General features: G+C 35.6%; 3 protein-coding genes and 1 pseudogene across 10 annotated transcripts; 1 reads left to right on the top strand and 3 right to left on the bottom strand.

The window, feature by feature from the left end:
- Nucleotides 1–1999: 1999 nt before the first annotated feature.
- Nucleotides 2000–7513, bottom strand: LOC110658523 (protein KAKU4). 5 transcript variants are annotated; one of them, XM_021816183.2, is made up of 13 exons: nucleotides 7104–7513; nucleotides 6590–6684; nucleotides 5919–6031; nucleotides 5538–5650; nucleotides 5328–5464; nucleotides 4652–4834; nucleotides 3881–4061; nucleotides 3639–3718; nucleotides 3352–3388; nucleotides 3177–3258; nucleotides 2985–3067; nucleotides 2646–2748; nucleotides 2000–2552 (listed from the first exon to the last, which is right to left on the bottom strand). In XM_021816183.2, the coding sequence occupies exons 1-13, from the start codon at nucleotides 7375–7377 to the stop codon at nucleotides 2255–2257; spliced, it is 1779 nt and encodes a 592-aa protein (XP_021671875.2). In that variant the 5' UTR covers nucleotides 7378–7513; the 3' UTR covers nucleotides 2000–2254. The 5 variants fall into 5 exon arrangements, with proteins under 5 accessions (XP_021671875.2, XP_021671879.2, XP_057985518.1 ...); XM_021816187.2 differs by having other exon boundaries at nucleotides 2985–3064; XM_058129535.1 differs by having other exon boundaries at nucleotides 5919–6025.
- Nucleotides 7514–8086: 573 nt separating this feature from the next.
- LOC110658535 (cytoplasmic 60S subunit biogenesis factor REI1 homolog 1) lies at nucleotides 8087–10768 on the top strand. The gene is made up of 5 exons (XM_021816193.2): nucleotides 8087–8322; nucleotides 9022–9582; nucleotides 9670–9839; nucleotides 10074–10292; nucleotides 10455–10768. Exons 1-5 carry the CDS (start codon nucleotides 8218–8220, stop codon nucleotides 10612–10614), a joined length of 1215 nt encoding a protein of 404 aa, XP_021671885.2. The 5' UTR covers nucleotides 8087–8217; the 3' UTR covers nucleotides 10615–10768.
- A 959-nt stretch (nucleotides 10769–11727) lies between these two features.
- LOC110658540 (uncharacterized) lies at nucleotides 11728–15207 on the bottom strand. 4 transcript variants are annotated; one of them, XM_021816207.2, is made up of 5 exons: nucleotides 15001–15205; nucleotides 14569–14638; nucleotides 13019–14086; nucleotides 12129–12165; nucleotides 11728–11970 (listed from the first exon to the last, which is right to left on the bottom strand). In XM_021816207.2, exons 3-4 carry the CDS (start codon nucleotides 13915–13917, stop codon nucleotides 12129–12131), a joined length of 936 nt encoding a protein of 311 aa, XP_021671899.2. In that variant the 5' UTR covers nucleotides 13918–14086; nucleotides 14569–14638; nucleotides 15001–15205; the 3' UTR covers nucleotides 11728–11970. The 4 variants fall into 4 exon arrangements, 3 of the variants coding, with proteins under 3 accessions (XP_021671899.2, XP_021671905.2, XP_021671892.2); XR_002495597.2 differs by lacking the exon at nucleotides 14569–14638 and having other exon boundaries at nucleotides 12074–12165; nucleotides 15001–15206; XM_021816213.2 differs by lacking the exon at nucleotides 14569–14638 and having other exon boundaries at nucleotides 15055–15207.
- A 6088-nt stretch (nucleotides 15208–21295) lies between these two features.
- LOC131170608 (uncharacterized) lies at nucleotides 21296–23407 on the bottom strand (annotated as a pseudogene).
- Between the last annotated feature and the right edge of the window lie 135 nt (nucleotides 23408–23542).

The following is a 23542-nucleotide window of genomic DNA, read 5'->3' as shown; positions in this document are numbered from 1 at the left end:
CTGTTGAATTTTCGCGAATTGAGGATACCTACACGAAGCCCAATAATAATATATAAAAAATCAGGGGTGTTACACATATATTTTATAATTTTTTTTGTATTAGCATATAAATAAGAAAATAACAGTTAAATAACATCCTATTCATTGTTTAAATATAAATTTAAAATTTTAAATATTAAACTAAATATCATTGATATTTAAAACAAAAAATTTAGTTTAAAAAATTTAAATTTTCCTGATTAATAAGTTATTATATTACAGATCATCATTAGATTTTTTTTTTTTTATCAACTTTTCATATAGTATAAAGAGAGAATCAATCCGATTTTTATATTTAAGTCATTGATTAATCGGGTCAATTTGTGGATCAATCTGAACTTTACAATATTGTTATTGTGTTGAGGAATGCAAAGGTCTTTAAATGCGCATTTTTACTTATATTAAAATTTTTTTATGACAAAGTGGTTCCTTTTATATATATATATATATATATATATAAAAGAAGTGATACCTTTTATGCATGTTTAGTAAATGAAGTGATTTTGCACCATTAATATTTTATGACATGTAAATAAAAAGTATTTTAAATTATTATAATGTTGTTTTAAAATTTAAAAACCAAGAAACTAAAAAAAACAAAATATTGGTTTTGTCCTCTTCAATTCCTAAGAGGACTATTGCTAGGTATCCTTAAATGGATCAACCAGCCACACAAAATTTAGAAAATCAACAAAGATTGATGCAAAGATATGGAATTTCTTTAATTTCTGCCAAAACAAATTGTTTGGCGGCCTTGAGGGGTTTATCATGAGAAGGACGTGAAGGGAATATGAGAAGCGGTGGGATGACGAATGGAATGCAGCTAGGAGGCTGGTTGCTTACGCTAAGCCTTTTGCAGGGCACGCAGGATAAGCTATTGGCGTTGCTTCTGCAACTTCGACATTGATGAAGAAGAGTGGATGACGCATAAATGCATGGTCCACTTCTTCCAAGCAAGCCGACTACTTCCACTAAGAAACTTCTTTAGTACATGCTATTTTCTACCCTGTTTTTCTCATAAAAACAAAGTATTATTAACTTTATGATCTTTATATGGGTTTAAATATCATTCATGCATGATGTATGATAAGTTGGGTCTATTAACAAGAATGAACACCAACACTTGGGGGCTCACACATTGCTCCTTCCTCTAAGCTCACATTTTCTGGTAATTTAAAACATAAATCTGCGGAGTGCACCGCCTGTTAAATAAGAAAGAATGCATCTTCAATACTGGCTCTAATTGTCCAAGATATCTATTCACACTTCATCTATTCTTTAGTAAATGTTACCAACACCGTAGCCCAAAGTCCAAACAACAGATTCACTCTACCATAGACAAGCACAATGCAAACTAAAAAGACTCTATGTACAGTATTTTAGCATATGGGTTCTCAATACCTTGACGCCTAGGTCCTAAAAACTACAATTGCTGTCGCAAGCTCAGCTTCATGCAGTTGCTTTGCAGCCAAATCAATTTGTAGTTATGTACTTCGGGAGGTGCAAGAGCAGAGTTACAACAAAGTGAAGATTAGGATCCCCAGCAGCCTTGTGCCCCTAGTACAAGAAAGAATTGTCGAAATTGTAGTTGCTCTCGACAGATATTTCATAATTCTAGAGATTCTTCTTCGTGTGAAAGGTGAGAAAATTAAAGTAAGGAAACAATGAAGACAGGAGCACTTGAATTTCATGGTGTTCCAATATATATATATATGTAAATATTAAAAAAAAAGGTATTTACAAATGTTTTTCAATGTCACGTAGACAACTATAGGCAAAATAACATTGTTTATTAATAGTGTGTAAATTTACGATATCACTTTGCTACAAAATAAATTTCAAACTAAAATTGAATTAAATCACATGGTCGCTTTTTATAACTTCCCTTTTTATACATCAGTGGAAATTACAGCTGTAAATTGGCCTTTTCAGCGGGATTACCGGTCTAGACCGGCCCAAGTTGGTTTAACAATTCAAACTAATTATTGATTTACCCAATTTAAGGGTAAAACGCTTGCTTGGTCAAACGCTAAACTACTGGTACAGATTACAAATGAATCACCCAATTTAAGGGCGAAAATCCCTGCCTGGTTAAATACTAAACTAACAAGTATCCATCTCGCTACAGTTTACAAAATGCCTTTAGTGGTGCTATCTTTAATTCTAAACTAGTTTACAGTCAATTTACAGTAAATTACAAAGACAAGATTAAAAATTATTTAACCCGTCCCCTGCCCCTCCTTGCAAATTTTCGTTTCCCTCCTCGTTGCTTCCCAGAGACAGTAACATCATTGCTCTTGTCAGCCTTATTTTTCAAATTTGGCGAGGACAAATCCTGTGACAATTCTTCATGCTCATTCACAATAGGCACCTCCACGTAAGATTCACTTAATTGCTCACACGTCTCACCAACATGAGCACTTCTTGTTAAGTTGTCATGGGCAGAATCAACAGTATGGTGCTGCTCATCGGATGGCGTAGAATTATGTTCTCCTTGCAGACTTGCAGTCAAACTGAAAGAGTGGGAATCGGCCTTAGTATGATCTGGTATAAATAATATAGCATTAAAAAGAAAGAAAAAGAAAAGTCACAGCCTCTTTTTCCACCTAGATCCTGAAGGAGGGAAACCATTTGCAGCAACTGCAACTGCAACATTCCTTTCGGCAACTTCAGCCATGGTTGAACAATTTGTTTCATGTAACGTTGAATCTGGGATTGAATGTGGAGAAAAGATTAGTTTGACGATGGATAATACTTACAACACTCCACCCTGAAAGTTTCAGATCATAAGAAAGCTGAAATTTTCATCTAGCAATCTTGGATTCACATGGGCTGTTATTCAACTACTAATTCAAGGATTTACACTTAGTAATCAATGTAAGCATATCTCACATGATCAATGAAAAGGTTTGTCACAATTTGGCAATCAGATTTGGAACACTTACCTTTAGTATCTCCTCCCACAGTATAGTCTAAAGGTTTGCAAACCCCATCAACATCCTTGCAGTCATCAACATCATCATCACTGCTACAACATATAGAGAGAAAGTCATAAAAAAAGAAAATGACACTAGAACAAACCATGGACCACCAAAGGGCAAAAGAAAAATGAGCTAGGTCAAGAGGGAGAAACTTACCATGGTGGTGCAGTCCTCATTTCTTGTGAAGGTTGAAGTCTTTGTCCAGGGTTTAATCTCCCTTTTGTGCCATCACATAAGCCTAAATTAGACAGTTTTAGTTCACGAGAGAAATGATTTAGCCAAGGATAAAAAAAGAGGAAAAAAACCCTCTTATTAGAACTAGAAAAGGCACCTTCAGCTCCTTCAATGATCTGTATAGCTCCCGGACCCTTCATGAAAATATTAATAAGATCTTAAGATATCTGACTATTTGTTCTAACAATGAAAATATTGGTAGACTCAATATAAGGACAAAAACAGCAAGAATTTGATAGCTCAAATTTTTATGCTGCTTTGTCCTTGATAAAGTTAGAGATCTTTTTTTAACCACAGGTCAGCTCATTGCAATAAAATTAGAGAGATTAGAATAAAAGGAAATAGTGAACCTTTATGCCATTTCCAATCCCAAAACTCAAGTACCTGACTTTGTTCGGGAATTGAGGAAGCTATATCTGGTGGAGAAGATTCAGTCAGCAATCCATCTTGTGCCCTTTGTGAAACTGAAAAGGCAGAAAAGACTCTATAAGCAGAAACTGGAACTAACCAAAGGAGGTTGCTTCAAACAAGTAAAGCATATTTGTGAGCTGGTCATTCCACTGCCCTCAAAGGTGCATCTATTAATAGTGTAGAGTCAACGAAATTAAGCATTATATTTTTCATACCAGATTCTGCTTTATCAGATAGCAACGAATGAGGGCTCCTTTTGCTTTCTGAAGCTAATGTAGACCAATCAATTATTGACGATGGTCGAGTCCTTAACATCTCTTCAGTTGCCTTAGATCTCACTTTTCGTATTTCCTCCAGGATATTCCATGAACCAGTGGCAGAGGAATTCCTAATCAGCTGCATTCATGTATCAACATATAAAAAAACAATGAATTGAGTTAGAATCATAAAACAAACTATAAGTTAGCCTAGTAAAAAATGAACTACAATTATAAAAATCCACAAAATTTTCCTGGTTCTTTTTCTTTTGTCTTTGCTGCATCACAAATTAAATTCCAACCAAGCACCTTATCTCAACTTCACTGCTCAATCTCTTCCCAACAATTTCAGGAAACTGGCCAAGATGTTCATAAAGAAACTAGCATATTTTCAAGGTAGCATTCAGACCCTATTTCCAAAAGAACAAGTCAACTCCAAAAGGAGCTTTTATCTGTTTTGATCCTAATATAACTACTGGCAGAATTGTATTTTATCATACTGGAAGAGGGATCATCCAATAAAAGCTGGGCCAAATAATTATTGACCACAACTTATAATAACTTTATTCACCAAGATCAATATCCAAATAATAGTAGGAAAAAAAAAACCCTTCAAACAAGAACAGCCTTTGGCATCAAAATCCAAGTCCTTCACACCATAATAAAATAACCATGACTAGAAAGGAAAAGAGGGGTTGGGGGGGAGGGAGAAGGGCTTTCAAATGGAACCTTGGATGAAGGCGCAGAATTGCCACCAAACAAATTTGGTGTTTCTTCCTTAAAAAGCTGTATCCCCCTTGGTGATGGGGATTGTAACTGAATGTTGCTCAGTGATGGAGATGCCCACGGAGGGCGTGCTTGCATGTAAGATTTGGCCAAGTCTGCTGGTGAACCCACTTCATCTTCCATAACCTGTTGTGCAAAAATCAGTTGCAAGATGTAAGCAGTGTTCAATTCGCATAACCATTACCAATGGTCCATCCACACAAGGCAATGTCCACCAATTAGTTCATCGCAGTTATACAAACACTTGCATGTTTTTTGTTCATTGGTCTAGTAGAAACACACTCTACATAAATAAAATAAAATTACGTGTAGAAAATTGCCAATACATCTATTTCATCATATGGACACAAGTGACCCAGGATGCGACAAAATGTGGTTAAAGTTATATGGCAAAAAAGTTAATATCTATGCTAAATACTACAATAATGTACTCATATAAATGAAATTAAAAATGGGGAAAAGACAGCCATTACATATTGAAAATACACAGCATCAGGACCCACCAGAGAATCTAACCGGAAACAACACAAACCTATATAATCTAGAGGAAAAAGTAAATACTATAATAGTGATAAATTCTATGGTCCAAGGCTGAGACATCAGGGAAAGAACTACTAACCTGTGGCAACATCGCAGCGTTCAAAGTGCAGGTTCCATACACCAATTCTGATTTTGAATTTGACCCCAATTTCTTCTCCTCTAGCCATTTTTTAGCCTCTGTAATGGCTGTACTGCGGATATCAGGCATATCAACATCTGTAAAAACAATGATCAAACCACAAGCCAAAGATGGTATATGGCAGGTTGCAAAGTTTCTGGAGATTAATACCGCTGCAAACTGTCCTGCCAGGTATCTCATTTAGTCTCCCATCTAGGTCTCCAGTGATGGAAGAATCTACAACTCTTGATTTAATAATATGCGTTAATCTATCACATTCTTCCCTGGTCATAGGTGAACACTCATTCAGAATTTGATGTTAAATCATGGTTCAGAATAGAAATAAATGAAGAATAATATGTAGAAACCTTAGAAGTAGAAGAATAACATGATCACAAAAGTCTGAGAAAGTAGTAAATGGTGAAATACTAGTACGTGTTTCAGACTTGAATTTGAAGTGTAACAATTAGTTGATAAATTGAAAAACTTGCCAAAACAACCATGTCAGCCTCCATATAATATATGTTAAGAAACTACAGAATTCTCAATTACCTTGAGAATGTTTCCTGCATGAGAAGTTGTTCAATTGCACGCTTTGTTTCACTCTTCCAATCTATAGCTTGGGTATCTTTCCTCAAGGAATTTTTCTTTTCAAATGTCTGATTCTTCCAATTAAGCACAAAAATAAAATTTAGATATCAGATAAAACTTGAGCTAATTAGTATATTATAGGTTACATGACAATTAAGAACCACAAATTAGGTCGACTAAAGCACCACCACAATATGATGGTGCCCACAAACTACCAACAAGTAACAAAAATAGGTACTTTTGCAGTCACAATGATGGTTTTAAGTATTCCATGAATAACATAAACTAATATGACCATACAGAAAATAATACACATAAACACAGTTATTTGATACAATATTATGCAGAGAACTTTTCTTTATTGCATTCATCAGTAGTTTCCATTTCTTCAGGAATAAAGTAACAAATAAATTGGTAAGGCTAAAAAGAGAAGACAGCAAAAACAATTGAAGGAAAGTATTAGACATACAGCTTTCTATAGCAATTTTCCTCCCAATATCCTAACTCAATAAGTTGCAATGCAACTATTCTGAAAACTCATTGTCCATTTACGTCTTTTTAAATCATCCACGATTCAAAATAGGCAACCATGTCTAACAACAATGCAAATATATAAATGGTAGCAGAACTACCTTTTCCAATTTGGTAGCGTCCTGAGAAGTGATAACATTATCATCATTGGCATCATCTGCATCATCCTCTGCAAAAATTGAAACAAAGAAACCATCTAGTAAGACCACATACCGTAAGCCATATTTCATTCCAACTTTTCATAGCCGCACAACCACAGAAAAACGGAAAATATATAAAAAAAAAAAAATTAACTGCTTTACATACATCAACCCGTTGGCTCTCTAATAGTACTCCTAACTTACATCTTTAGTCTGACTAAAAAGAACAGAAAAGATAGATATCTAAGGCTATAAAGTAAAGAATTCTAGCAGTAAAAGATCAGAGTAGCCTCCGAGGGGAGGAAAATATCGATACTAAACGCAATACTAAACGTGCTAATGCGGTAATGCCATTGCCAACAACTAGCAAGGCTCCACTTCTACATTCAATAAAACGTTAACTTAATAGAAAATATCAAAACAATTTATATATTCATTGTCAAAATGCTAATTGAAAACATATATGTGACCATACCTGAAGTGAAATCGCCACCGGAAGACGAAGAGGAGGAAGAGGAGGAGACGGGGCCGAAGACAGAGGAAAGAACTTTGCCGGCACCGGTAGCAATCATACGAGTAGGAGATAAAATGAGACTGGAGAGCCAATTAGGGTTTTGGGAAGCCGAATTGGGAAGCAATCGAAGAGGACGCTCGTAGGGAGTCCTGGGAGCAGTGGTCCGCCTGGGTCGGACTAATTTGCCGCCGGATCCGAGTTGAGCGGCTCCGTGAGGCCTGGGAATGGAGGCCATATTGATATTGAAGAAACGAAAAGTAAGGAGTTTGTATTGGGTTAATTTTTGGAGGGTAAGAAACAGAAAGGGAACGAGGAATTATTGGATTGTTCCGTTTGAGGCTTGTAGCGGTTATATGGATTAGTGAAGAGGCAACACTCCCCTTTTAGAATGTCCACAAGCAGCCGTCCGACCGCACGCTCTTTTTTCTTTTCATTTTAAAATATCAACAATTATTATATAAAATATACTTTTTTTTTATTCATTAACAAATAAAAAAATAAAATATTAATAGTCAATGAAATTGTATTAAAGGTGAAATTTTAAATTTAAATTTTAACTAAAATTAAATAATAAATTAAAATATTAATAAAATATTTTAATTTAATTTTAAACTAATTTTTTATACTTTATAATTAAAATATTTAAACAAATATATTTATCAACAATACTCCCAACATTAATACCAAATGAGTTCGATATCTAATAAATTAAAAAAAAATGAGAATATGAAAAATAAAAATATGGCATTTTTGAATATAGTTAAAATGATGTTTTATTATTAGTCGTGTATGAAACCTATTAATTAGGTTATGATAATGGAATGTAAAAACATAGGCCCAATCCCGGCCCCAATTAGTGGGCCTGTGATCGTATTATAGTAAAGTGGGTCGGATACCAGAAGAAAAAACGAGTCGGGTAAAAATATCTATAAAATGTAGTGCTTCCGCGGCGGCTGGAGTGGAATATCATCGCCACCGTCTCGTCGACTAGAAGCCGTGGTATATTTTCCTTCCCTCAAAACATCTGCACTGCCTTCTTCAATTGGGATTCAATCTCAATCGAATCGAAGAAGAAATGCCCGGGTTAACATGCAACGCTTGTAATAAAGAATTTCACGACGACGCCGAACAAAAACTCCATTACAAGTCCGACTGGCATCGCTACAATCTCAAACGCAAGGTTCTCTTTCTTATCTCTCTCTATATATTTTTACACTTTTTCGTATATATTGCTGCTTTCAATTGAGTGAAGTATCAAATTCTTTCTGTGAGTTTTCATCAAAGCAATGAATTTGTATCCCGTCTTGCACAATCGATTTCTAGAAGTTATGAATTTTAATGTTGATTAGTTCATTTTGGTAATTAGAATTGAAGAGAGATTATGGTGAGCATAAAGGTGCTATTTGTCTGTTCATTCCTAAAATCCAATTCATTTTCTCTAGCTATGATTTTTAAACTCAATGGTTGTTCAGTGAATAATTTGACTGGTTGTATTTAGCTACACGATTACAAAAAGGATATTTCACTTGTTTTTAAGAATGGGATTATTGATGTAGCTTATCTTTTTGCTGGAGATTGTCTGGCTAATTTACGATATTGAATGATATGATATGGGCTGTGTAGAAAGCATGTTTTGCACGTAAATAACAGCTCATTCAAAAAAAAGTGCTGATGCATGAGTTCTTTTGAACGTGAAAATGTATGATTCCAGCTGCTCTGACAAAAGAGTATATCTTTGCTGGGCAGTCACTGATCATCCTAACAGATTTTTCAATGAGAATCATAACTACTAATTTTGTGGTATCACCTTTTTAAATTAGTTTGTATTCCTTTTGTTTTTTGGGACAAATTCTTATTTCTCCTGCAAAAAACATATCAGGTAGCTGGTGTTCCAGGAGTGACCGAAGCATTGTTTCTGGCGAGACAGTCTGCACTTGCTCAAGAGAAGGATAAATCAAGCGAGACCCCTCTACTCTATACATGTGTTCTCTGTGGTAAAGGATATCGAAGTTCCAAAGCTCATGCTCAGCATCTTAAATCACGGAGCCACATCATGCGTGCTTCTCAAGGAACAAACCAAGATGAGGATAAGGCAGTGATTAAACCACTTTCCCATCGTGTCATGAGTAAGCATCCCCTGAAAAAGGAAGTAGATGATGAAGTAAATGAAGATAGTGATGAGTGGGAAGAGGTTGATCCAGATGAAGAGTTGGTTGCTGAGGCCACAAAGTCATTGACTGTAAACGAGGCCTCTGATGAAGATATGGATGAGGGTGAAAATGATGATTTGTTGGATCCATCTTGTTGCTTTATGTGTGATCAAGAGCATGATAATTTAGAAAGCTGCATGGTTCACATGCACAAGCAGCATGGCTTTTTTATTCCTGATGTTGAGTATTTGAAGGATCCAAATGGCCTTCTTACTTATCTCGGTCTCAAGGTACCTATGTTCTTTTTTGCTGCAATTTATTTATTTATTATTTTACATTAAGTTGTTCGCTAATATTCTCTCTTCTGTGTTGTCCAGGTGAAGAGGGACTTCATGTGTTTGTACTGCAATGATAGATGCCATCCGTTTAACAGCTTAGAAGCTGTTAGGAAGCATATGGTTGCAAAAAGTCATTGTAAAGTACATTATGGTGATGGTGATGATGACGAAGAAGCGGAATTAGAAGAATTCTATGATTATAGCAGCAGGTTTATGTCTTTTCCATGGCCCCCTCATTTTGGAATAATAATTAAGATCCAGTAACTTATATACTACACATTTTCTTTTATCATTTTTATTAGCACTGATTATAATTAGGAGCTGAGTTTTTCTTGTCCTTTTGACTTGGCTGCTTGTCATTTATTTTAGAAGAACATCTTCAGTTTTATTGGCAGTCAAATATGTTTAATATGCCACATGATTATTTTGTTTTGTTGTTGCAGTTATGTGGATGAGGATGGGAAACGGCTGATTGCCTCCGGTGATATGACCAACACTGTAGAACTTGGAAGTGCTGGTTCAGAGCTTATCATAACCACAAGATCTGATAATAAAATATCATCCAAAACCTTGGGTTCCCGAGAATTTTTGCGCTATTATCGCCAGAAACCACGTCCCTCACCTGGCAATGATGGGGCCATTGCTGCTGCACTGGCCTCTAGGTTAGCCTCTAGTCGCCATTTTCAATTCTTTGTCCTAAATAACAAATAGTTTGAATTCAAACACGCATTCCCTTTTTGCCCCCTGTTTGAAAAGGAGTACAGAGAAAAGGTTAAATGAACGATAGCCACTGCATAGCTTCTAAACTGGTTTCTATTTTTCAGGTACAGAAGCATGGGATTGGCAACTGTGCAGTCAAAAGAGCAGATGGTGAGGATGAAAGTGATGAAGGAAATGAATCGCTCAGGTGTAGAGGCAACGCGTACCAAAATTGGCTTGAAGAATAATGTTATCAGGAACCTTCCCAAGAATGTGCCATATTAGTCTGGGAACTTATCTCTTCGTTGTTATAATATTGAAGACCACATTTTGCTAGAAGTTTGAGAGATGTTTGTGATTTTCTATGAAACATGTTGAATGGTTTTTTTTACGTTATCGTTTGCAATTTACTAAATTAACTACTAGTTTTGCCCGTGCATCATGTGAAGTTACAGTAGCTTTTTAAAATGTTTTGTTTTCTTTCTTTATCGAAATTTATTGTAAGACCGCCAGAAGAGGTATGCAAAAAAGTGATATGTGACAGAAAATCCTCTATAGCCTCACTGTAAGAGAGGGCCATTTTTAACAGAGAAGAAAAGGTTATTATATTTGAGGTTTTGTAAGAGGTAAGTGTCCGAAATCATATGATAGCGGAAGAGGAAAAAATCTTCACTTTCTACTTGCATGATCTCCTGTATCAAGAAGGCTGCCGTTATGTAGATTTTCTCATTAATATGCTGCTGGACTAATGCCCAATACCCAAAAGTCGAATGCCTACTTCCTAACGTCAGAAATCAGTGGTGTCCCAGAAATCATTTCTTTGGTAAGCTCGCTCGGACACTACCCATTATTCTTCTGGAGATCCTTTGGGAGTTGTTTTTCTTCATGCCTAGTCATTGTGGGTTTAATTTCCTATGTTTTTTTTTTTTTATTTTTTTTTATTTTCTCAACTGTTTAATTTCCTATGCTTTCTGGCTATGCGCAACTTTTTTTGAATGCTGAGAAAGGTACAAGCTTAGATTCAAAACCCACATTCATTTTCACCTAAAACTCTAGCTCCACTGTTTCTGATTCATTCACATCTCAAAACTTTTAAACAGATGCTAGGTTTTCTGTAAATGGAACTGCTGCTGATTGCATAGCTGAACTAGCAAGTGGTGACACTAGTTAACAGTTATCTATAAAAGGACCTCTACCTGCCCCCATATACACAACCAACCAAAACATTCACAAAGCAGTTACAAACATACATCTGAATCTCAATTGATAATGCAAAAAAGAAATTCTTCAAATGAATCGACATCATTATCACTTGCTATATCAATATATGGCACAAATTATAGCTGCATTGGACTGCAAAAGAAGCCAAAATTACTATCAAGATCACATCCTGTACAATTGAACAATTAAATCTTCTTTCACATTCCTAATATGCAAAATTAATAATCAATTTCAAATTCAACAGAATGAATAACAAATTCAGTCACCATGTAACCAGTCAAATACAAATTCAGGTGTAATCGGCAGATCTAATTACATATTTTACAAGATCTGATCCAGATGTAACTTTTTGTTTTAAGACTAACTAAATTTCCAGCATCTCTACCACTTTCAATCCTCCGTTCACTTTTCATCAATCAGCTGCCAATATGTCAAGTGCACTAATGAGGTATATCACAAATACTTAATAAATAAAAATACGTAGTAGAGATTCAAGAAATAAAGGATCTATATGGTCCATTACGCTGTAAAAGAGACCTCCTTAAAAGCCAAAGTGGAGGTATTCGTGCAGGGCATACCTAATTGTCATAAAAGCGGGAACGACGCCTTCGGGAACTGTGGAATACAGCAACAGTAGGCATAAATTATACGAAAGAAATATGATAAAACCAGCAATTGCAAAAGTATTGACTTGAAAATGTAAAATGGTAAATGTAATGTACCTAGCAATATAAATGGCAAAAAAGGAAAGTAACTAATCAAATAAGAAAAATCAAGTCAAATTTATCCAGTTAAATTCTATTGAACAGGTTTAAAGGGTGCCCATATTTTGGTTCTAATTATTCATTGCATCCAAAAACCATCAACTATATGAACAAGCAAATTGATATGCATGTTCCTTTTGGAAATGTCTTTCTTTCAACCTTAAGTTCAGAAAGAATCGCCGTCCATCCTCATAAGTAAAATGTCATGATAACTTCAACTTCCAAATAAATGAATGAGCAGATTTGCCAATTAATGACCAACATAGTTACAAAGAGAAAGAGAGAAAGGAAAATAAGAATACAGAAGGTTTGCAGGTTTTTTGAAAATGGTTTTTAACACTAGGCCAAAATTACATAAAAAGCACATTTAATCTGGTTTACTAACCACACATCATCCAGTGTAATAACTATAAATTTTGAGTCTTAAATGTTCTTCTCAAGCAATAACACCATGTGAACATAGGTAAAATGAAAGACATGGGGATAAAAGGCAGGGAAGGTGTTGTCAAATCAAGCAAACATTAGGCTTTTTTTTTTTTTTATTAAATCATCTTCCATCGAAAAGAAACTGATACACAAAATATATAAGCAACATGTAAAAGGAAAAAAGAAGGGGGGGAAAAAAAGCATAATTTGTTAGCATGAAATCAAGAGGAAAATCAGAGACAACAAAATATAGTAACTTAAAATAATGTCATATTGACCTGCGATGACCAGAGCTACCCCTGGAGGGGCCACGCGTACTTGGAAACTCATCATCAATCTCATCTAGTCTATACTCTGCAAATTCTACAGATGTGACAGAACCCTCATCAGAATTTGAATTATCATAACTCGAGCGGCGACTTCCCCTTCTTGTATCAGCTACTCTTGACCTTCTTCTATTTCTTGAACTTCTGAAGTTATCAAATACCTGGTACAAGATGCAAGAAGTCCACCAGTTGCCTTCATCCCCAGGAAAGTCCTCAAATTCATCTCCAGTCTCATCATCCCCATACTCAATTACATAGTCTCCCAAAACAACCCCACGTGGGACTTCTGAATGTATCATGCTCAAAACATCTATTATCTCAGAGGACTGCTGGAAATTCTCCCAATCAAGTTGTCTAGCAGGATCAATTTTTGAAGGACGAGCATGAGGGTGTTCTAGTTGAGCATGTTTGCATAGTTCTGAATAGGTCCCTGCGAAAGTACATTGTTCTTCCTCACAACAACGCTTTTTCTCGTCCAAATGTGCACGAGCTTTATCAACAACCACCCACCCAGTAACTTCACCTCTACACAGGGGACAAGCTAGTTTACAATTGCCCTCCACTATCATATGCTGTGTATTTGTTGTTAGAGATTCATCAGAAGTTGAAGGGGATGGCATACCACCAGCACTTTTGAAACGGTCCAAACAGTTTGAGTGCGAATGGTCTGTATCACAAACAAAAGGCCTGCAGCCTTTCTCATAAGATGTGCATTGAAGGAGTACACTGTTGTGAGGGAAATCCAAGCATATAGGACAAATCACATCTTCCCAATTAGTATTTAACTGAATATCTTCCATGTTGAAAACACCTACTTGGGGACCTCTTTGATAATGAGGTTCAAATGCCATGATCTAACCTTCAAATTAAAATCTAAAAGCACACAGCATCTGCCTTCTTTTTCTTGGCCCATAAAAAAGTAGATGCATCAAGAATGTACCAAGAATAAATTAACCACACTCCTATTTGAAAACCAGATGAAACAAGCCCTGAACTAGCATACCATACAAGTATTAATAGCTGCACGAAAAACAATAGTAGGTAAGCAGTGAGGAACATTGAAAAAACAGCCAGGAAGAATAAAAAATTGTTCATCGTGTTGATTAACATCCCACTCAATTCAGAAGACAAAGCTGAAGATCACTCAGACAACTTGCCATCTCTTGTCCGAACAAATCATGAAGTAGAATTCATTCGTATTTCATTACCATACTCAGTTCAATTCATTCTATAATTGAATTGTAATATCCGTAAAGAAATTACAGTTTTGTGTCAAACGCAAAGGTAAAGAGAATCTAGTCATATTATGTTCTAATTTTCGCTTCTCTTCAGAAGCCAAAAAAGAGATTATGCTCTACTGTTCGTACATTTTAGGATTACCATTTTAACATGCCTTTCCAACGATAGACACCCAAAACACAAGAGACAACACAGATGATTCTATGGTTATAACTCTAGAAAGTGATCTAAATCATGCACATAAAGCAGCATCAAAATTCGACCTCAAGAATGAATTGGATTAACAAGTCCAAAATGATGGCTGCTTCGATGATACCAAGTAATTCAAACAATCTACAGAAATTACAAGCAAAAAAGATTAATCCTCCATATTCACTGATAATCAAAGAACCAATAAACCAACCAGATTCAATAGTTATTGTGCTCAAGAAATGCATCAAAAAGAAAAAAAAAAATTGAACGAAAGAAAGTCGAGTGTCAACGGTAAAAAAGGAAGAAATGACCGATATTAGACAAATTTACATCGAAATTAGCAGTATTTGAAAAAGAAAAAAATCAGAATTAAGGGTTTGCAGAAAATAAAACAAGCAACTAAACCAGAACCCAGAAGGCCTTTATGCGCATAAAATTACATAACCCATGTTAAAGCCGTAGAAAAAGATCAACAAGAAAAGAAATAATTTAAACCATCTCACCCTGTACAAGGATAAAATTGGACTGAAAATGGAAAACCAAGAAAGGTATAAGACCTAAGAGATGTGAAAGGAGAAGAGAGAGCTTGTTGTCTGTGTGTGGAGTTCATATGCAACTGGGGGAGTCGGTTTCGAACGGGTATAGGGGTCCCTCTTGCCTTCGCGAATGTGAGTGTTTATCTCCCTGTTAACTTTCATTTTCAATTACAAGGATAATAAATAAATCTGAGAATTAATATGGCCTAATCTTTTTTTTTTAATATTAAATATTTATATCAAAATTTATATAAAATTAATTAATTAATATATATATAATTAAATTAATCTGCACATCTCAATCTGAATTTATTATTTAAAAATATTAAATTCATTATTATTTTTATATTTTTATAAAATTTAAATTAAAATAATCATAGTAATGAATCAATGAATTATTATTATTATTTTCTCCTCATAGCACAAGAACTATATTAGAATTATAATAATGATGTTATGGAAAGTCAATCACTATGTTATGGAAAGTCGATCATTATATTATTTCTCTTTATATTTTGTATTATGTATTTCTATTTAAGATTTCTTATTTAGGATTTCTTCCTAATTAGTAAAACACAATTATAGGAATCAATTGTATATATATACACCCATGTACAGGCTAATTGACATCAATGAGAATCATCTTTTTCTACATGGTATCAGAGCAGGTCATCAATCTAGGGTGACTATTTGTTCTCACTACCCAGCTCAGGAGAGACCTTAGCCGCCGACCGGCCATTTCAACCCCGATCAACATCGCCGGCGTCATCTCAACCCCCTCATTCCACCACTTTGTGCTGTTGCCTGATCCCGTATAACCATTAAAGGACTTTTGAGGTTTGGCTCTCAGATCCTATTTCAGTATTTGCTTGATTTGTGATTTTGGGTTATTTTGCTGTTATAAGCACTTTGGATTAGCGTTTCGGTTAGTTTTCTTTGTCTCAACAAATGGCAGACAATAAGAATGTTATTTCTGATGTGATTCCGGTGATGACTAAGATCACGGAACACAAACTTAATGGTTCGAATTACCTGGAGTAGAGTAAAACTGTTAGGGTCTATTTGCGTAGCATTGATAAGGATGATCACCTTACTAAAGATCCACCCACTGATGATACACGACAAACTTGGCTAAGGGAGGATGCTCGGTTGTTTTTACAGCTTCGGAACTCGATTCATAGTGAGGTAATTAGTTTAATTAATCACTGTGAATTTGTTAAGGAATTGATGGATTACTTAGATTTTCTGCATTCTGGTAAATGGAATATCTCCCGTATTTATGATGTTTGTAAGGCATTCTACCGTGCTGAGAAAGAGGATAAGTCTCTCACGGCTTATTTTATGGATTTTAAATGGGTATATGAGGAACTTAATGTATTGTTGCCTTTTAGTTCTGATGTGAAAGTTCAGTAGGCCCAACGGGAGCAACTGGCTATTATGAGTTTTCTTGCAGGTCTTCCTTCAGAGTATGAGACTGCTAAATCTCATATTCTCTCCAGTTCTGAGATTTCCTCTTTGCATGAAACGTTCACACGGGTCCTTCAGATGCAGAGTACTCAATCTTCACACCGCCAAGAGTGCTCTTATTAGTCGTAATCCAAATGGACAACAGGGTAATAGAAGAGGAAGTAGAGGAGGAATTACAGGCAACAGAAGTAATCAGCGTAATTGAGAGGCTAGTTCTAATCAGGACTCAAGAGGAGTCATTTGTTATTATTGCCATGAGCCTGGTCATACAAAATATAATTGTCCACAACTTCAGAGAAAAAATCAGCGATCACAGATGGCAAATATGGCAGCAGAGAATTCTACAGTATCTTCCTCTGAGAAAACTATTTTGGTATCTGCAGAGGATTTTGCACAATTTTTCCATGATCGTGCATCTCTAAAGCCTACCGTTCCCTCACATCGCGATCACGAGTCAGGTAAATCCACTACATGCCTTGTGTCTTCTTCATCCAAATGGGTTATTGATTCTGGTGCGACATATCACATGACAGGTAATTTTAGTCTTCTATCTGCTTTTCAGTCTAATCTCACTTCCTCTACTGTTACTTTAGCTGATGGTTCTACTTCTTGTGTCATGGGTTCTGGAACTGCGAACCCGACTTCGTCAATTTCTTTGTCTTCTGTTTTGTCTACCAAAATTCTCTTTTAATCTACTTTCTGTTAGTAAACTTACTCGTACCTTAAATTGTTATGTTTCTTTTTTTCCTGACCAGTGTTTGTTTCAGGATCTTACGACGAAGCAGATTATTGGTAGAGGACGCGAGTCAGGTGGTCTCTACATTCTGGAAAATCATGTACCGCGGTCGCTTGTTTGCTCCAGTACCTTAACACCTCTTGAAGCTCATTGTAGATTGGGTCATCCTTCTTTGTCTACCATGAAGAAGCTGTGTCCTCAATTTCAGTCTTTATCAGTACTAGAATGTGAGTCGTGTCAGTTTGCAAAACATCATCGTTTGCCTTCTGTGTTTAGAGTCAATAAACGGGCTTCATCTCCTTTTGAGTTAGTTCATTCTGATGTTTGGGGTCCTTGTTCTGTTACATCTAAAACTGGATTTCGTTATTTTGTTACTTTTGTCGATGATTACTCTCGTGTTACCTGGTTATATTTAATGAAGAATCGTTCTGAGTTGTTTTCTATATTTTGTGCCTTTTGTAATGAAATCAAAACTCAATTTAATATTTCTGTGCGCATATTAAGAAGTGACAATGCCAAAGAATACTTTTCAGCACAATTTCAGCCTTATATGACACAAAATGGCATTCTTCATCAGTCTTCCTGTGTGGATACCCCATCCCAAAATGGCGTGGCCGAAAGAAAAAATCGTCATCTTCTTGAGGTAACTCGTGCTCTTCTTTTTCAGATGAAAGTACCTAAACACTTTTGGGCGGATGCAGTTTCTACGGCATGTTTTTTGATCAATCGTATGCCGTCTTCTGTCCTTAATGGGGATATTCCTTATACTACTTTATTTCCTACAAAATCTTTGTTTCCTATTGAACCCCGTATTTTTTGTTGTACCTGTTTTGTGCGTGATGTTCGTCCACAGGTTACTAAATTGGATCCAAAATCTCTCAAATGTGTCTTCCTTGGGTACTCCCGGCTTTAAAAAGGGTACCGTTGTTTCTCTCCTACTCTTAATCGTTATCTTATTTCTGCAGATGTCACATTTTTTGAGTCCACTCTATTTTTTCCTCCATCATCTGTGTATGAGAATTAGGGAGAGGAGGATGATATCTTAATATATACTGTCCAACCAATGTCTAGTCATCTCCCACAGCCTGTTCCTCCTGTCTCTAGATCTACTCGACCTCCCGTTGTTCATGTTTATTCTAGGAGATTGGAGATTCCTGACTCAGATCCTATACCTCATACTAATCATGATTCTGATCTAGACTTACCCATTGCTCTTCGTAAAGGTAAACGGTCATGTACTTACCCTATCTCTTCTTTTGTTTCTTATAATCAATTGTCTTCTTGTTCTCGGTGTTTTGTTACTTCTTTAGACTCTGTTCCTATCCCTAATACTGTTGATGAGGCATTGTCTCATCCTGGCTGGTGTGATGCTATGAAAGAGGAAATGGAGGCTTTAGATGCTAATGGTACATGGGAACTATTGCCTTTGCCCACTGGTAAGAAAGCTATTGGTTGCAAATGGGTATATACAGTAAAGGTAAATCCTAATGGTTTTGTGGCTAGGTTAAAAGCACGCCTTGTAGCAAAAGGATATGCTCAGACATATGGGATTGATTACTCTGATACTTTTTCTCTTGTAGCTAAACTTACTTCTATTCGCTTGTTTATCTCTTTAGCAGCTACATATGATTGGCCCCTGTATCAATTGGATATCAAGAATGCTTTCCTTCATGGTGATCTTCAGGAGGAGGTGTATATAGAGCAACCACCTGGGTTTGTTGCTCAGGGGGAGTTGGGTAAAGTTTGTAGGCTTCGGAAGTCTCTTTATGGCTTGAAACAAAGTCCTAGGGCATGGTTTGGGAGATTCAGTGAAGCAGTACAGGAATTTGGTATGCAAAAGAGTAAGTGTGATCATTCAGTATTTTATAGGCAATCTGAGGCTGGTCTAATTCTCTTGGTAGTCTATGTGGATGACATTGTCATCACTGGGAGTGACTCTGCAGGTATTTCATCTCTTAAAACCTTCCTCCAAACTCGCCTGGACCAAAGACTTGGGATTGTTAAAGTATTTCTTGGGTATCGAAGTTATGAGAAGTAAGAAGGGTATTTTCTTGTCTCAAAGAAAATATGTCCTCGATCTATTGACAGAGACTGAAAAATTAGGTGCTAAGCCTTGTAGCGCATCAATGACTCCAACTTTACAATTGTTAGCAGGGGATAGTGAGTTGTTTGAAGATCCAGAGAGATACAGGAGATTGGTAGGAAAATTAAACTACCTTATAGTCACTCGTCTTGACATTGCTTATGCCGTTAGTGTGGTAAGTCAGTTTATGTCTTCCCCAACTGTTGCTCATTGGAAAGCTTTGGAACAAATCTTGTGTTATCTGAAGGGCGCTCCAGGAAGAGGTTTGCTATATGGTAATCATGGGCATTTGAATGTTGAATGTTTTTCAGATGCCGATTGGGCTGGATCTAAGGTTGACAGGAGGTCAACTACTGGATATTGCGTTTTTATTAGAGGAAATTTGGTGTCTTGGAGAAGCAAGAAGCAGAGTATAGTTTCTCGTTCTAGTCTTTGAATCCGAATCTGAGCCATGGCACAATCAGTATGTGAGGTAATGTGGATACTTCAATTACTAGATGAGACAGGTTTTAAGACCTCCCTGCCTGTGAAATTGTGGTGTGATAATCAAGCTGCTCTTCATATTGCTTCTAATCCGGTGTTTCATGAGCGGACCAAACATATTGAGATTGATTGTCACTTTATTCGTGAAAAGATTCAACAACAGATCATCTCAACAGGACACATCAAAACTGGAGAGCAGTTAGGAGATATTTTCACAAAAGTTCTGAATGGAGCTAGGATTGACTACATTTGTAACAAGTTGGGCATGATTAACATCTATGCTCCAACTTGAGGGGGAGTGTTATGGAAAGTCAATCACTATGTTATGGAAAGTCGATCACTATATTATTTCTCTGTATATTTTGTATTCTGTATTTCTATTTAAGATTTCTTATTTAGGATTTCTTCCTAATTAGTAGAACACAATTATAGGAATCAATTGTATATATATACACCCATGTACAGATTAATTGACATCAATGAGAATCATCTTTTTCTACAAATGACATTAAATAAATATTTTAATCATAATAATTATAGGTATTGTGTGTGAAAAAAATTGTGTAGTTAATTTTTATATCTATCTATATAGTTTTATATTATATATTATTATAGTTATTAAAATCATATAGGATTTAAATTAAATATATATATATATATATATATATATATATATATATATATATATATATATATATGCAAAATTTAAAATTATGCATAATATACATAACATGAATTTTTCGCTAGTTACTTATAAAATTAGGATTATGATTTTTTTAAAAGATTTTTTAGTATTGTAGTTATTTGTGTTTTTTTTTTTCAATTGACCTATTATTTGTTTTCTTCAATTTTATAAAATATTGTTTTATTAATATATTTTAAGAGTAAAAAAGACTATAGATTAAAATTTATTAAAAAACTACTTAAAGTGTTAGAATTATATTTTTTTAAAATTATTTTTTTTTTTTAAATTAAGGATATATAGTGGACTCCCATATAAGGGAGATACATGTATTTTTATTTAGAATCCATGATGAAGTCTTTCCCTGTACTCGTATATCAGCCACTCCTGATCCTCAATTATCCTGGTTACAACACATAAAGCAGTAGTTCTTCCTAATACTCTCAGAGACGCCCTTCCAAGAGTTTTGCAACTTGAGAACTCTTGCACTCAAACTGGCTCCTTTAAAACAACCTGAAATTACAACGGACAAAGAAGAGACAAACTTTGATGCTGTTACCGGGAAAATTTTTGATAGAAGCTATTATCTTGCATCTTTAATTCACCTCAATCACTGCTTGTTGCTTTGAAGAAAGCGAGGTGCCTTCTTTGTCACCTTGCCAGTCTTTGAATCAAGTAACGATACAATTCTTACAACTCTTGCAGCCTCTTTTGCTTGGTGTACATGAAATTCCAGCAGCACATTCCATTCAGAAGGTTAGATCAACAAGCATCTGCATTCCGGATATATAAATAAAACAAGCACTAGACCTACATAAACTCGTGATGGCATTTTCCCCAATGATGCAAACTCTACAACTAAAAGGAAAAAGGAAAAAAAAAAAAAGACTTAATTCTCTAAGCATGATAAGCATCTACTGGTCAATGGATTTTTGCAGGAGAACTTCCTCAAGGCAAGCAATGACCTCTTTTCAGAAGGCCTTTTCCAAATAAGACGCTATTAGAGTGATTACAAATAAGTATTAATAAATAAGACACTATTAGAGTGATTACAAATAAGTATTAATATTCGTACTTTTGTTCCAGTCCGAAGAGCTCCAGCCTCTTATTTACCACAGCTGACACCCGCTCCAATGAAGCTGATTTAATGACATCACATATGGGCATAAGCAGAGGTTTTGAGAAATCTCTTGTAGTAGGTTGAAAAGAATCAATTGCATCCAACAGATAAGGTCCCTTTCAATTACTGATATTACAACCCAAACATGGTACCTATGGGTGAGCATCCGAGTAATCGGCTAGTGCTATCATGACTAGGTAATCCAAATATGAGTCTGAGCTACCTATAACTCAACAGGCTACATCAAGTTAAAGTAATCCCGAGAACACTCCATAAGTACAGTCCTAGTGCCTATAGGACTGCAGTGTATCTCATCCTAACCCCAACTCAATAGGAGTCAAATCCAAAGCCTATATAAAGGGCTAACATGTATGCTTATCTCAACTGAACTTTATTCTTTCACTATCAGTTCCCAATACTAACTTTAAGTATTTGCGAATTTGCCAACCAACCCACTCAGTGTGCTTTGTAATGTATTGCAGATCTAAGACCCGCAGAGTTGAGAACAACATCAATTACTACGGTCAATTATCAATACTTCTGCAGTTTTTTTTATTTTTTTTAAAAAGAAATTGATATCTTTCAGAAATTTCCCAGCTTCACATCAGGGTAAGAAGTTTGGTAAATTAAAAAGGTGAAATTCCAACTTCTAAAAAAAGAGTAACAACCTGAACTGATCATAAACAAGTGAACTCACGAGGATGACAAACGGAAATCAGGACCTGACAGGAAATTTTGATTTTCCATGGCACTCACTGGAATCCATGACGCCAAGGAAACCTTAAACCCACAGGAACAGAGAAATGTTCTAAGTTGTGTTTAATCAAATTAAACCTATCCTCGGAATAGCCCACAGCATCCATTTTGTTAATTGCAACTATAATTTGATCGACAAAAAACTTCTAATAAGTTGGGCATACTTTCTTCTTTAGCCCTTCTTACTGTCCATGCCAGCTTCAAAAGCACCAGTAGAGGCTTCTGTAACAAGAATTGCAGCATGAGCTTGTGTTGCTCCAGATATCATATTTGGAACAAAATCTTTATGGCCTGGGAGATCAAGCACAACAACATGATAATTTTTTGAATCAAAATAAGCAACAGCCACTGTCATAGTTATTCCTCTTTCCCTTTCTTAAGGACTCTCATCCAATGTCCAAGCATACGAAAGACCCTTGCCCTGCTTGAATTAAAAATTATGTCAATCCAGACAAATCAAGTTTCTTTTAACAACACAAGAGTAAACGCACAACTCTTTGTGACATTACCTGTAACTTGGCTTCTTTTGCATATTTGTGCATTTCTTTTTGGGTTATTCGTCCTAAAAGATGCAGCAGTCTACCAGAAAGTGTTGATTTTCCAGAATCAACATGGCCAACCTGCAATGACATTTTAGGTTAGTTCAACAATTAGATATTTAAACTAAATATTCATATCAAGGGGTTAACTGCTCAATTCCGTGGATTATATGACTACAACAAAGGTCTGACTTACAATTACAAGATTCAGTTGAGTCAGTTTGTCCTCCTACCCAGAAGATGTTGCCAACAGAGAAGTAATAAGTTAACGACTCCACATGCCAACTGATCTTTACACAGGACTAAGATCAAGGACTCATCGATTCACTGAGACAGATTGTAGAATTTTAATCTATAAAATGCAGTAGCTTTGAATCACAGTGGAAGGTGTTATATTTCTCTATCCAAAGCAAGTTTTTTTTGGCTCCACTCTTCATGAATGAAACTGCACACAAACAGAAACAGAAATAAATTCCAGAACATTTCAATCTATTACCATATTTTGCATCAAATATTAAAATTGAGAAAAATAAATTGAAAAAATAAAGCTACTGTGGAAAATTCAAAACCATGGAAAAATCAATTCCCAGTTCTTTTGTTTCCCCCAATTTTCCTGTCAACCAAACAAATTTGAGTTCGAGAC

Source organism: Hevea brasiliensis, chromosome 11 (assembly GCF_030052815.1).
Source record: "Hevea brasiliensis isolate MT/VB/25A 57/8 chromosome 11, ASM3005281v1, whole genome shotgun sequence".
NCBI classification, from domain to species: Eukaryota; Viridiplantae; Streptophyta; class Magnoliopsida; order Malpighiales; family Euphorbiaceae; genus Hevea; species Hevea brasiliensis.
Note: the sequence above shows the minus strand (reverse complement) of the source record. Positions and strands in the feature narration are given on the sequence as shown.